Source organism: Camelus dromedarius, chromosome 26 (genome assembly GCF_036321535.1).
Source record: "Camelus dromedarius isolate mCamDro1 chromosome 26, mCamDro1.pat, whole genome shotgun sequence".
Taxonomy (NCBI): Eukaryota; Metazoa; Chordata; class Mammalia; order Artiodactyla; family Camelidae; genus Camelus; species Camelus dromedarius.
Window position 1 is genome coordinate 19,856,344 of NC_087461.1, and position 15,523 is coordinate 19,871,866.

Genomic DNA, 15,523 nt, shown 5'->3' on the forward strand with positions numbered 1-15,523 from the left:
TTGTGGGGGTTTTGCCTTTTTCTCTTCCCTAAGAAGTGTTAAACTGAAAAGCAGTGAAAATTTTCCTGCTTTTATCTCTCCTTGATAGAACAAACTACTTTTTAAAATCTTACAAAATAGTTGCTAAGGAAAGTCAGTTTAAATGAGAGCCACCTGAGGCTATTAACTGTTCAAATAAGTTACTTTCAAATAAAAATTGTGCCAAATGGCCAAAGATCAGTAAGAAGACCTCTATTTGGCAAACATTGTTTCTATAAAAAGCAATTTAAACAAAAGTTTTTCTTAAACTACTCATAATTTGGCTTTTCCACCAATTTAGATATCTCTACCAAATTTGACTTGAAACTGCACAGATTTAGTGCCTCCCTTTAACAGCACAGTTAAAATCAGAAATTTTCATTTTATGAAATAGAACGTAATTACACTATTAAGTGGATTACAGCAGCCATTTACGATGGTTTGTAAATGAACTGCGTCCTTCCAACCCTCCATCCAGAGAATACCATCTCCTTGTAAAAACCTTCCAGAACCCAGCCGTTCTAAGTGTTACCAGCTGGGATTTTCCCCTCACACTCTGCATGGCAAAGTCGCTTCACTTGCTACAGTGTTTTGTAATTGTCTGCTTGTGTGTGTTCTTCCACTCCGGCTCGCTCTCCTAGTTTTTGGAGAGGTGGGCCTGTCTTGATGTTTTTCTGTTCTCAGTACTTGCATACAGCCCTTTCACATAAATGCTTGGGTAAATACCTGTTGATGAGTTGGGTCAGTTAAGGCCCCCAGAGTTACTCCCAGGTGTAGTTAAGACAGAGGAAACTTTTAGTTATTTTGTAGTGTGCCTGAGGCCTTTTCCTAATGGAAGGATAGTGGCTACCTTGAATACGGGCAAGAACCACTCATGCATGAATTTGAAAACCAGAATCTTGCAGTTGACCTGGATGCCCCAGGCACTGGGACTCTTTCTCACTGCAAATGGGAGCCCCAGTTCTACTCTGAAGCAGTGGCTCTTCAATCTGCTGATAGTCATTTGATTTTCTGTGTAGCTGATCCTGTAAGGAAAAGAACCACAAATCTGAATCTTCTGGTCTTTTTAGCAATTATATTTCTCGTAGTAAATTTAGAAGTTGACATTGGTAATTATCAGTCAGGCCCCTTATCTTTCATCTTCCCAGGGCCTGTTTATTTCTGGCCAAAGTGATAAAATTGGGTGCTTGGTCTTGTAAAGATGAGGACTAACCCAAGATGTGTGGCACAGGAGAGGGCAAGCAGCTGTGCCTGCTGGCCTTTAACCTTATTTACGCTAGATTTTTTTTTTTTTTTTCTCATCTTAAGAAGTGGGTAAACCATACGAAACAAAGAACAAGTTCAGGCAAAACTTAAAATCTTCATTTGACTTTTAGCATACAATTGGGTATCTAAAGATCTTTCCCTAAAATTGTATTAAGCAAGTGTATTTAAAGAATTAAAGCTTAAAGGTTTCCTGCCAGCTGCCTTGGTCCTATAAAGTGATAGAAACAGGATTCCTTAAAGCATTTGTTCTCAAACTTGACCTTTGAGAACCACTTGCCCTAAAGGATGGTTCCTTCTCTTTCTTGCCTTCTTATCTCTTCTGCCTTTTCCAAAACTGAATTCTGATCTGATCACATCTTCCCTGTTACTTAGTTGTCAGAGCCCACTCTTAAAGGAGAGCTTATGGGAAATAACCAATTTTTTCCAAGAATTTAAATAGGAAATGATCATCTTAGAATAATAATTTGGTTGAGTGTAGATCAGAATTATTAAATAAATACCTTTCTTATATATGTAGGCATTTTCCTATAGAAATAGCACCGCTGGGTGAGAAGGGAAAAGTTGTTGGCAAAAAGAAGTCATGTGCCCTCTCCTATTGGCCCTCCATCTCCCAGTAGATAAATACTGTCTTTAAAAAACCCATATTAATTCATTAAAAAAAAGGCAGTTGCCATGGCACAATATGGTTTATTTTACCCACTTCGATTCTTTTCCATTTTGAAATGAGAAGTGCTACCACTGTGAAAGCTTAATGTTTTTATTATTAAGCAAGTGCTAACTTTCTTTGTCTTTGAATAATAAGTCATATTTACTTGTTTGGGTAGATTCACTGTGTTAGCTAAAGTTTGTGAAATTAAGTTGTTCATTTGTAAATTTTGACTTGTCTGTAGCCTTACAGTGTCTTTTTAAGACTTTCAGGCATCGATCCCTTATTGCAATAATTCTGAGTTTTCAATCACAAAACTTGTTTTCAGGGAAAATGTTGCATTTAACTGTGTGCCCTGTCTATAGATGAGCCCTCATTAGAAGGGGAAAAAAAGAATTCTGCAGGTTTTTATACACTCTGAGTTGAGTAACAATAGTTACTTTTATGAATTTTCTGCTTGTCAAATGTTGCTAAGTCACGCACATTATTTTGTTTAAGTTTCACAAAAATCCTATGAGAGAGGTAGCACCTACTTTCGCATGATGTCCTCCTAGAAATGTACAAAAGTCAGATGCAGGATTCCATATCCAGAGAGCTCAAAAATAATTACAGTGTTCAAGATTACATTTCATCTTTTAGAAACAATCTTTAATGAATATTTCCAGCATTTTAAATCTGTCTTCCAGCATTTTTTCTTAAATACACAGCCCAGATAACTTCAGTCTAATGAGCATCAGATAAAAGCCAACAATGATACACATATTTATTGCTGTTTCATTTGTATTAAATTTGTTAGTCATTGTTCTCAATATTAGGATTGTCATTTTTCCTTTTTTATAAAATCAAGACAAATTTCAATAAAATTCAGTAACTCAGTAGACATTTTCTACAGCAAAGACAAAGTTTCTGAGCAAACTACTCCTGCCCAGCTGACTATGGTGTTAGCCCCAAGTATTCTCTAAGTTAATGACAAATTTTATATTTCGATTTTAGGGCAGTGTGTGGTGATAGTACATATGACACAGGTATTTTTCTTGTAACATATATGCTGGAAATCTTGGCATTCTGCACACTAATACACTAGACAAGGTTTATGGAGGGAAAATACCATTCAAAACAAGACATGTGGAAATTTCTGGCTTTTTCATCTGCACTTGCAGCTTCCCAGATGGCTTGATGTGGAAAAATGCAGACACACTTGAAGCCCTAACCGTCTGCTTCTTAAACCAAAGGAAAGAACTACTAGGGGACGTTCAGGTGTTTTTTCTATTAAGGGTTTTGTAATTGTAGAAAGCCCACCTCTGGTCATTTCCAATCATTAACATGCTGGGGAGAAAAATGCATGTAACATCTCTCCCCTGCTTACCAACAACACACAAGTTAAGCTAATTCATCTTTAAGAAACCAACTGCTCCTGGACCATCTGTCTTATTTACTAGATGAGGAAACAGACTCAGAAAGGTGAAACAATTTGTCCTTGCTCACACAGCTAGGTAGTGATGGAGTCAAGATTTGAATTCAGATCTTAGAGGCTCCAGCCTGCCTAACCATTGTGCAGACTGCCTTCTCTGACAATGTCGTGTTAAATTTGCCTTGAATTGTCCTACATCAACGTGGTCCAGTAGAAATACAGTGTGAGCCACAAATGGAATTTAAAGTTTTCTGGTTGAAAATTAAAGACAGTTAAAAGCTGGTTGTGTTTTGCTTTTTTTTTAAAAAAAGCAAAAAGTTCAAGTGAAATTAATTTTAATAAACTACCATTTTGACATCTAATCAGTATAAAAATTATTAACGTGATACTTTGCATTCTTTAAAATCCAGTAGGCACTTTACACTTAAAACACATCTCAGTTCGTAGTGCTCACCTGTGCTAGTAGCTACCTTACTAGAAAGCAAAGCGTAGATTCTCATTCTCTTTACTGCAGTGTGAACCTTTTTTTTTAGGAAATAGCCTATTTACCAAAAAACGAGGCAGAAAAACACCTAACTCTTAATCTATAATAGCCTAACTTTTAAAAATTCTTTATCTGGAGAACTTGATTTAACATTCAGACTTGTATTTGAGAACATTTTATTTTCTTTGGGAGAATCTCTTGTCACGCTTCCGAGTATTAATGTTCTTTATTAGTCATTGCTCAGTACTAAGTTTAATTATCCCCATGAATACAAAGCAACAGTGAATGAATAATTTTTCTGGGCAAGTAAAGACCAGTACTTTGAACTACAAAACTTTTTCTTGTTGCTTTGATTATTTATGATGGAAACACTTCTAAAACATGCTCTATAATTCTCTGCACAACATACTTTATGCTCAGTATTTGAAAGTCATTAAGGATAGATACCCTAATTTTTGCAATCTTGCGGTGAGTGACTCTTTGGAGACTAGTTCTCAAGTAACTCAAGACAAATCTTGTAAGTTGCTTTCTTGGCTCAATCAGCCTCTTATCAGTTCTTTTTCATAAATGTTTAGCTATATAAACTCCTAAGCAGTATAACTGGGCTGCTTGCCTCTCAAATTCTTTGTGAATCAAATTTGAGGCAGTCAGTCTTTTCTAAGTTGATTTCAAAAAATTTTATTACCTTTTTAGTATACTTGAACTTTTAAACTTCCTAACACCTCTTTTATTTCAAATCAGTTATCATGAGTTTCTTTCCACCATTTTGTTTGTTTTGATGCCTTGCTTTTGAAAATCCGGCCCGGAGCATGACTGTTGGACAGACTACATTTGCACATTGGATGGAGACATTTTGATTTCATGAACTTCTAAGATATTGCTGCAACAGATGAGTAAAACAGGTTACTTTGCTGACATTGTAATCGTAGGCCTAAGTGCTTCCTTTGATTTTTGTTGTTGTTGTTAATTTTTAAGAACGTACTCCATCTGTTCATTGTAAACAGATGAGGCAATAAGAAAAAAAAGGAAAGGACTTGCTCCCTATCACCTAGAGAGAGCCAGGTCTGGACTGGGTAGGGTTGTGCATCTCGTCTCTTCTTTGCAAGCTTCCAGCCTTGTACCTGTGCCATCTTACCTAAGTGCAGTGTTCAGTTACTTTGTGATGACGTTTGCTGAGATTTCAGTCCGTCACGGGCAGCACTGAAACGTTAATCAGAATGGTTCTTTCTTCCTCATTGTGTCTCCATTTATTCTCAGAAATCTTCCAAATGGGAGGAGTATTTCTGGTGTCTGTGTTACAGAATAGCAAGGTGAATGGTTAAGTAAAAATCACCCTTTTAAACATTTAAATGAATGCCTGTAACACAGTGTATCCACAAGACTCTTGCCGCAGCAGTCAACCAGAAAATAAATGTAACTATACACTGTTGTTTGAAAATGCACTTTTTTTTTAATAGGCCATTCTTTGATTTTTCTTTAAAATACATCTTCCTATCATTCTGTTAATGACATTTATGCTTCATTACATTACCTTGGTTCAGATATATTAACTGCATTATGAAAATATTTTTTTAAACATTTTTAATGCATAAAATTTGACAGAATAGGACTTGAGCCTGTTGGTGGTTTGTTCTCAATGAGTATACTGCTCTGCAAGTCTATGAGAATGGAGGCATGGAGAAAGCTCAGAGCTTCAGAAGCAGGGGGCAGAAAAGGACTTTTTACCTGGTGATTATTGTGTAAATAATAATCACTTTTCAAGACTTTTATAAGAGACTGCTCATAGGATTTTTAAAATCACTTGGTCAGTTGATGTTGGAGACTATAGTTTCATTGAAATTCTTGCTGAAGCTCTAAATTGTTGGAAAAGTTCATGTGATTCAAATCATGTTCCTTTTACCTACTTAACCTTTTTAAAAAATAGACTTTATTTTTTAAAGCAGTTTTAGGTTGCCAGCAAAAGTGAGCAAAGTACAGAGTTCCCACATATCCCCTCCCTGCCACACACAACTCCCACCCCTTGTAGGGTACATGTGTTAAAATCAGTGAACCTACACTAACATCATTATCACCCCAACTTTACATTAGGATTCCCTCTTGGTGTTACACATCCCAAAGGTTTGGACAAATGTACAGTGACGTGTTATCTACCGTTGTAGTGACTCTCTCTGCCCTAAACATCCTTTGTGCTCCACCTCTTCATCCCTCTTCCCCTCCAAACCACTGATCTTTTTACTATCATCATAGTTTTGCCTTTTCTAGAATGTCATATAGTTGGAATCATACAGTATATAATCTTCCCAGATTGGCTTCTTTCACTTTTTTTTTATATATAGTTTTATTGAATAGTCAGTTTACAATGTTGTGTCAATTTCTGGTGTACAGCACAGTACTTCAGTCATATATGCACATACATATATTCATTTTCTTTTTTTTTTTTTTGTTTCTTTCACTTATTAATGTGCATTTTCATGTCCTCCATGTCTCTTCATGGCTTTGAGGGCTCATGAAATAATAATAATAGCACTGAATAATACTCAGTTGTCTGGATGTACTATAGTTTATCTGTTTACCTACTGAAGGATATCTTGGTTACTTCCAAGTTTTGGCAGTTATGAATAAAAGTAAACATCTGTGTGCAGGTTTGTGTGTAGACATGTTTTCAGTTCATTTGGGTAAATACTAAGGAATGTGGTAGTTGGGTCATATGGTAAGAGTACCGTTAGTTTTGTAAGAAAGCACCAGACTGTCTTCCACAGCGGCTGTACCATTTTTCATTCTTACCAGCAATGAATGAGAGAGTTCCTGTTGCTCCACATCCTCACCAGCATTTAATGTTGTCAGTGTTTTGGATTTTGGCCTTTCTAATAAGTGTATAGTGGTATCTCACTGCTGTTTTAATTTGTATGTCCCTGCTGACATGTGATGTGGAGTGTATTTTCACTTGCTAATTTGCCATCTGTATGTCATCTTTCATGAGGTGTGTTTGCTCTGTTTTTTAATCAGATTGTCCATTTTATTGTTGGGTTTTTGTTTTTGTTTTTGTTTTTGTATGTTTTGGATAGCATTCCTTTGTCAGATATGTGTATCTTTTGCAAATATTTTCTCCCAGTCTGTAGTTTGTCCTCTCATTTTCTCTACATTGTCTTTCCCAGAGCACAAGTTTTTAATTTTAATAAAATTCAGCTTATCAGTTCTTTCCTTCATGGATTGTGCCTTTAGTGTTGTATCTGGAGTCATTTGTCATACCTAAGATCATCGAAGTTTTCTTCTAGGTAATCTTTTAGGAATTTTATGGTTTTGTATTTTACATTTAGGTCTTTGATCCATTTTGAGTTAGTTTTTGTGAAGGTCTGTGACTAATAATTTTGCCTGTGGATGTCCAGTGGTTCCAGCACCATTGGTTGAAAAGATTATCATTGCCCCATAGTATTGGGTTTGCTCCTTTGTCACAGATCAGTTGGCTGTATTTTTGTAGGTGTGTTTCTGGGCTCTCTGTTCACTTCCACTGATCCATTTGTTCTTTCACCACTACCACACTGACGTGATTACTGTAGCTTTACAGTAAGGCTTGAAGTCCAGTAGTGTTAGTCCTCCAGCTTTATTCCTCTTCGATATTGAGTTGGCTATTCTGAGTCTTTTGCCTCTCCATGTAAACTTTAGAATGAGTTTGTTGATATCGGTAGAAGAAGCTGCTTGGATTTAGGTTGGGATTGCATTGAATCTGCAGATGAAGTTGGAAAGAACTGATGTCTTGACAGTATTGAGTCTTCCTGTCCATTAACATGGAATTTCCACTTATTTAGTTATTTGATATCTTTCATGAGAGTTTTATAGTTTTTCTCATGTAGGTCTTAGACATATTTTGTTAGATTTATAACTAAGTATTTCATTTGGGATGGCATTAATGTAAATGGCAATGTGTTTTTAATTTTAAATTCCACTTATTCATTATTGGTATCTGCTTAACTTTTTCAGCAATTGATGGATGCCTGGGAGTTGATCTGCATATGTACTCAGAAATGTTTTGCCACCTGAGACCTGTGAGGGGGTAAGTTTCATGGTTCAATCTGTAACTAGTGTAGGGACGGGGTGGAATCTGTTATGTATTTGGCTAATTTCAATTTATTCTAATTTATCAAATTCTAAATATTTTGTGGATATTATGGTGGAGGGCAGGAATAAAAAAAAAAATCATGTGAACATCCAGATCTTTCTTCCACAAGTTCCTTTTGGAATAGAAGGTGAAAAGAATACCGTCTTTCAGAACAGTTCAGTGTGAAAAGTTTGAGAGGGGAAAAAGATAAAAATTTGTCCTTAGCACAGTTCTTATCGCATTGCCCTCAAGCCAATGGCTGTCATATAGAAAACCATTTTACATTGAAATTGTATCATATGGTCATTTGACTACTACATTTGCTGTTTATGTGTGTATAATCTAAATCCTATCTAGTACTTCAAGAAAGGATTTAAGGAGTTCAGCAGTAAAATTTAGTTGGCACAGTAATAGGCACATATAGGGTAATCAGAATAGAGACTAGATGCCCTGTAGGGAAAGGAGATCTTTTGTTAAAAAAAAAATAGTACTGATTAAACAATTACTTACTAGATTTCATTCTGGCTTCTTGATAGTCAAGTCAAAACAGGTAAATTAAGTATTTATTTTATTATATTTTAAATTGAAGTATAGTCAGTTACAATGTGTCAGTTTCTGGTGTACAGCACAGTGTCCCAGTCATGCATATACATACATATATTTGTTTTCATATTCTTTTTCATTAAAGGTTATTAGAAGATATTGAACATAGTACCCTGTGCTATACAGAAGAAACTTTATGAAACCTATTTTTATATATATTGGCTAACATTTGTAAATCTCAGACTCCCAAATTTACCCCTTCCCAACCCCTTTCCCCAGTAACTCTAAGATTGTTTACTATGTCTGTGAGTCTTTCTGTTTTGTAGATGAGTTCATTAGTGTCCTATTTTTTTCTTTTCTTTTTTTTGGATTCCACATATGAGTGATATCATATGGTATTTTTCTTTCTCTTTCTGGCTTCACTTAGAATGGTGTTCTTTAGGTCCATCCATGTTGCTGCACATGGCATTTTATTCTTTTTTTATGGCTGAGTAGTATTCCATTGTATAAATAGACCACAACTTCTTTTAAATAAAATATTTATCTGGCTCAAAGTATATAACCAAAATAAAATTTGACCTGTTGAATAAAAATGACATGTGAGGTTTTAAATTTCTAAAACATATTTGACAATAATTAGTGTCTTTAAATAGCTATTACATATATGAATATCTCAGTAAATGGTCACTGTTAAAAGGAATTTCTTTAAGAGGAACAACTCAGTTTTTCTACCAACTCAGTTTATGGTGAGAATTACCAAATGTAGGGAGACTTGCTCTGATTGAATTTATGACCAAAAAAATGTTGAAAAGAAGAAAAAGAAGAGAGAGAGAAATAGAGAAACTGTGAGATCCTGGAAAATGTCCAGAAAAGTTGTTGGTCAGATGTTGAGCAATTCATCATGTTGTGGTATCTTAATCATGTTTAGCCGTAGAACACCAGGATAAAGTGTGGTGTCCTTGTGCTCTGATTCACCGGAGCCTGGAGGATTGGGCTTTATAACACTTCCTGGGCTGTTGCCTTCAGGGACGCTCACCTCCTCAGCCCCACGTCACTGACGGTGATAGCAGTCATGTACTGGAGACACACTTTCCCAGCTCCTTTGATCCTGGCCTTCAGAAAACTATATTTTAATCACAACCCATAAAAATAAAAGTTTCTTAACAGGAGTTACCCTTGCCACACACAGTATCTGGTAATATTTTCTGTCCCAGGAAATATTCTCTGGGTTTTTTTTGTTTTCTAACGTTGGTCATGGTTTACTATGTTGATTTCACAACTGAGCTGATTGAACGGACCGTGTGTGTAAATGAAGTTTGATCTGCCCTGCCACACTCCTTCATTTCTTGACTGTGGCTGCTTCCAGTGTGAAAAGCCTGAAACTCTTGTTCTCTGGCCCTTCACACAGGAAGTCTGCTGTTCTACTGATGCGTTTTTCCAGAATCTAACCCTTTCCTAAAACCTCTTTATACATCTAGATGTTCGCTTGCCAAATTTGCTCAATCTGAAGTGACACATTGTATGGGGTTTATTTTTCCTTGATTTAGTTTTTCTTGATTGGCTTCTTTCCTTTCATGAAACACCAACTGTGTATTCATTGAGCGCACATGAGCAGTAATACTTGTGCCAGGCCCTGTGGTGGTAGCCGCTGAGCCCCCCTGCCCCTCTGGGTCCACACGGTTTTACCCTGAGGCCCTCAGTGGCTCAGAAGGGCAGGAACACGAAGTCAGGCTCCCTCCAGCAGGACACAGGGCACCTGCAGTGGGGGGCTTTGGCTTAAGGACTCCCTGTGGCGTGGCTGAACCCTTGGGATGGGGCTGCAGCCGCAGGCCCCCCTCAGTGCTCCTTTCTTCCCTTTCTCCTCTGTAGGCATCAGGCCTGCAACATGGTCTGAAAGCTCTCCCTACCTTCTGCATTTCCCAGGAATCCTCGGCCCCTCTCATCCTGTCATGGCCCCTGCTCTCCAGCAGACCCACACTGACCTCCCTGACAGCAGTAAACCCCTATTAACCGTGTTCACTGTCCTCAGGGATGCAGTGGTAGTTGAGGAAGAGTCTAGAGCATTTCCACATTGTAGTATTATGTTCCATGTACATGGGGCACACAGTTTCTTTTATTAGAGTTTAGAAGAGGGAAAGATTGTTTATAATGAGGATACAAAAGAGGAGGTTCTGGGGGAAGGGCCCGTGGCCTCCTGGCACACAGTAGGAAGGCAGTACGAGTGAGCGAGTGCAGTTTGGACCAGGGGAAGTGGGCATGGGGAGGGTATATTAGGACTTAGAAGTGATGGAGAAGGGCAGGATGAGGAAGATCAAGGAGGGCGGAGCTGAGGGTTTCTGCAAGGAGAGCTTGGAGATCAAGTTGGAAGGATAGATGGAAGGATAGACTGGAGAGCACTTGATACACCAGGCTGAGTGGGTCTTAATCTGCCGGAGCTGAAACTCCATCACAGGTGTTTCAGTCAGGAATACAGTGATCATGGGATTTTAGGAAAATCAACCTGTGAACAGTGTGGCTAGGGAAACAAAACAGGAGAGAGTACTGATCATAAAGCCACATAGTCCAATTTTGCAGTGGTCGTTGGTGGCAGAGAAAATGGGAAGAAGGAGTGATTTCAAGGGACATTGTAAAGAGAGAGGAAACAAGACTTCAGGAGTGAAAATGGGGAGGGGGCGCTGAGCAAGCTGGGGCAGTGGTAACCCTCGGGTCCTGTGTGTTAGCAGCTCTGAGAAGAGCGGTACCTCGGTAACAGAAGTGAGGACAATAATCCTGGATAGAGCCGTCTAACTGCTTCCTTGCCTTTTGTATCCAGGCTGAGCTGGGAAGGAAATGATGACCTCTGCTCCTTTTTGTAGACACATAACATTTGAGAGGCTGGCAGGACAGCTAAGTGTCCATCAGACGTTTGGAAACGGGGACTAAGGCTCAGGAGGGGAGTGAGTGCAGTTGTCACCAACGTTCACTGCCTCCCATTGAGGACTTTGCTCATTTCCTTTACTGTTAAGCTCCTGTTAGAATCCTTAATGCACATCCTATATGTTGACTTCATAAAAGGTTCAAGGACCTGTAAAAAGGCAGAAAACAAAAGGCCATCTGAAAATCTGTTGGTGATCTCCCAATTATTAAAAAAAATCTTCAGAAATGATTCTGTAACCTCAGTTGTTTCAAAAATGAAACACTTTTCCAAAGACTGGGTACATATACCTCACATACGAGACAGAAACATGCACAGTATTCTTCATAGTCCATTACAGAATGGAAAAGATAAATTACCACATTCAAAATTAGATGTCATGGAAGTGCTTCCTGGAAATTGCAAATAATTTCTGTTGGATTTAAAACTACTTTTTTAAAAAAACACCCCCAGGTGAGTTATGCCAAAATTTAAGGGCAACATGTTAAGTTATCCAACTAGAATAATTTTAGCATACTAGTGATGAGGAAATGAACTGAGACGTCTTGTACATCTCGTTAAGTATTACAATTCTCAAAATATTTTTCACTGTAAAGAAGAGATTACACTATTGATATTGGGATTTCTTTTTAATCTGAAGAAGAAAATGATTTAGAAAATCATCGTCCTTTACAGTGAAGCCAGTTAACATTTCAAGGCAGACTTTTGAGGGGAAATTTTTTTATTATTAAATATTATGTTCTCATATTGCATCAGAGAAATTTATCACCACTGTCTTTAGAAAACATGTGGCACTCATTGCTTGTTAAAACTTCTGTGGATTTCAGAAAACCACAAAGTTTTACACTTTGGTTCCTATCTTGTGTCTGTGGTATTTTCCATACATAGTCATTTTAACGTTACTGTCACTTTATACAGTCAGGATTTGTGTGTATCAGCGTGCTGGTGAATGACAACTCCACATCTTTTTAAAAGGTTCTGTCTGGGGAAAATATTTCCATACTGGTTTCTCTACTCGAGAGCCTTGGTGGGAGCTGAAGCAGTCAAAGCCTTAAGGCCTTTCTGTTTTGCTGTGCATCCAGATTTCTTTGGACAGCAGCCCCAGGAAAGGGTAAACATTTATTTATTTATTAATTTACTAATGTTCAGTGTATGTCTGTTTAGGTTATTTACCTTCGATCTAGCATACAACGAAGAGTTCTGTAAATCTGCATTGATTGTCATGGTAGTATGATCAGTGCTTTGAACTGTAGATATGAAAATTAAAACTAACACTTGTTTTTTTTTTAATTGAAGTATAGTCAGTTTACAGTGTTGTGTCTGTTTCTGGTGTACTGCATAATGGTTCAGTCATACATATACATACATATATTCCTTTTCATATTCTTTTTCATTGTAGGTTACTACAAGGTACAGAATATAGTCCCCTGTGCTATACAGTATGAACTTGTTGTTTATCTATTTTATATATAGTAGTTAGTATCTGCAAATCTAGAACTCCCAATTTATCCCTTCCCACCCCCTTCCTCCCCTGGTATCCATAAGTTTGTTTTCTGTGTCTCTCAGTCTGTTTCTGTTTTGTAAATCAGTTCATTGATCTGTTTTTTGTTGTTGTTTGGTTTTTTTTTTAGATTCCACATGTAAGTGATGTGTGGTATTTTTCTTTCTCTTCTGGCTTGCTTCACTTAGAATGACATGCTCCCAGTACATCCATGTTGCTGCACATGGCATTATTTTTTATGGCTGAGTAGTGTCCCATTGTATAAATATACCACAGCTTCTTTATCCAGTCATCTGTCAGTGGACATTTAGATTGTTTCCATGTCTTGGCTATGGTAAATAGTGCTGCTTTGAACATTGGGGTGCATGTGTCTTCTTGAATTAAAGTTCCCTCTGGATATATGATCACTAGTGAGATTGCTGGATTTTATGATAGTGTATTTTTAGTTTTTTGGGGAATCTCCATACTGTTTTCCTTAGTGGCTACACCAAACTACATTCCCACCAACAGTGCAGGGGGATTCCCTTTTCTGCACACCCTCTCCAGCGTTTATCATTTGTGGACTTTTGAATGATGGCTGTTGTGACCGGTGTGAGGTGATACCTCAGTGTAGTTTTGATTTCCATTTCTCTGATAATTAGCAACATTGAGCATTTTTTCATGTGCCTACTGGCCATTCATATGTTTTCATTGGAGTATTGCTTGTTTGTAGGTCTTCTGCCCATTTTTGGATTGGGTTGTGTGTTTTATTTCTTATTCAGTTGTATGAGCTGTTTATATATTCTGGAGATTAAGCTCTCATCAGTCTCATCTTTTGCAAACTCCCTGCAGGACCATTTCTGCACCAATTTTTTCTTTTTCCTTTTTTTTCTTACTGTATTTTGTGAGAGTCCTCCTGTATTTTGAAATTAGAGACACTCTGTCAGAGTTCAGTAGGTGTTCCATGCGATTCAGTGGGTTTGCAGATGTATTTCTTGGTGTATTTGTGGGAGAGGGTGAGTTGTGAGTCTCTCTACTCTGCCATCTTGGCTCCTGCCCCCAAGGATTTTTCTTTTTTCTTTTAACAATATATCCTGGAAATCACTCCATATCAGTTCCTAAATATCATCTGTGTCATATTCATTCCTCCTTTTTTTTTGTTTTTGGGTGGTGCAGACTCCATCAGAAGAATATATCATTATTCAACCAGTCTCTGGATGTGTGTCTTAAGACCTTTATACAGAGAGAAATTAGCTCCTTGGTATGAAAAAACTTCCATATATTTTATCCCAGTTTTTTTCTGTAGACTGCTTCTTGTGTGTGTGTGTCATTCTTTTTATAATGTGTTCTGTTTTACATTTTTTAAATTTTTATGTAATTGGATTTATCAGTCATGTGTTACTTTGGGACATTCGGTCATAGTTAGGCTTTTTCCACATGTAGGTTATAAAGGACAGACCTGTGTTTTCTTCTAGTACTTCATGGCCACATTTTCCTAAGGAATTCATTCTGTTGCCTCTTGTCAGATGTGAATACAGTTTTACCCTTCACTGAGAACGTATGGCACCCCAACATTTTTTTAATACTGAATTCTTTAATACGCTCAACAATGTGTTTAAAATGTCAGGAGAGAATTTATAATGTGTCCTTGTTCTATTTTGTGTGTAAATGCCCCTTGATATCTTTTTCCAGGAAGTCAATGAAAATTCTCTTAAGAGATTAAGTGCCTACTTAGAAAACCTCCAGAAGCCAGGGTTCAAGTCTTTGAAACCAACTCAGCTCATGTTTTATGTAAGAGAAACAGACCAGAATTCCTCCGATGGCCAGGAGCACTTTAGCACTTCCGGTACGTGTCTTATTTCTCATGTGTCCCTTGCAAGCTTCATGTGTCCGTTCTGTCTGACAGTGCCAGAATAACTTTGGATTGAAACCTTGGGTGTAGAAAATAATATCATTTAATTGAGTGTTTTCCTAGAATAGATTCTAAGTCTGGCTGCATGTGTTTGACAAGCATTTTTTTTATGTTTAATTTTTTTTTTTTTACCAGAAAACTGAAGTGTTTCTATTTGTCCCCTTCTTATTTCAGTTCATTTTTAAGCATTAAACATGTAGATAACAGTTAATATTTTTTTAAAATATAGCTTATGTTTTTTTATTTAGTCCTCAAAGGATCTGTGAGATGGGTAGTATTTGCCTACTTGTAACTTAGTGATGTCCTGGGACCAGATTAGAGATCTTGAACCCAGGTCTTTTAACTCCAGCCCCATGCTATTTCTAAAATCCAATCAATCTTAATATACAGCCTTCTGTTTGGTCCTTTGTCACTTGCTTTAGCCACGATCCAGTGATATTTAAAACTAAGGGCAAATATGGCTCTGTCATTTCTGTAAACATCCATCCTTTTAGTGATCCTTGAGGAAATAATTTTAGTTTTAGCATGAACTTTAAACCAATTTAAAGATTTACTGAGGGCTTCCTGTATGAGTTAATGCTGAAACAGATAGTTGTAGTCAGCTCCAGCTAAGAATAAAATACTTGAGTTGATGGTTAACCTTGAATCATTTATTAAATAAAAGCAGATTATAAAAAAAAATTAGAAATGGAAGCAAACATTCAGCATATATGACAACAAGATAATGTTAATATATAAAGAGTTCTTAGAAGT

The 15,523-nt window shown here is 37.2% G+C and overlaps 1 protein-coding gene across 1 annotated transcript in view; it reads left to right on the forward strand.

Moving 5' to 3' along the window:
• Positions 1 to 7,847: 7,847 nt before the first annotated feature.
• LOC105091681 (T-cell activation inhibitor, mitochondrial-like) overlaps positions 7,848 to 15,523 on the forward strand; it is a 33,866-nt gene continuing 26,190 nt past the window's right edge. Inside the window, 3 exon segments of the mRNA XM_064479343.1 lie at positions 7,848 to 7,876; positions 12,354 to 12,489; positions 14,551 to 14,704. Coding sequence (XP_064335413.1) covers positions 7,848 to 7,876; positions 12,354 to 12,489; positions 14,551 to 14,704 — 319 coding nt within the window.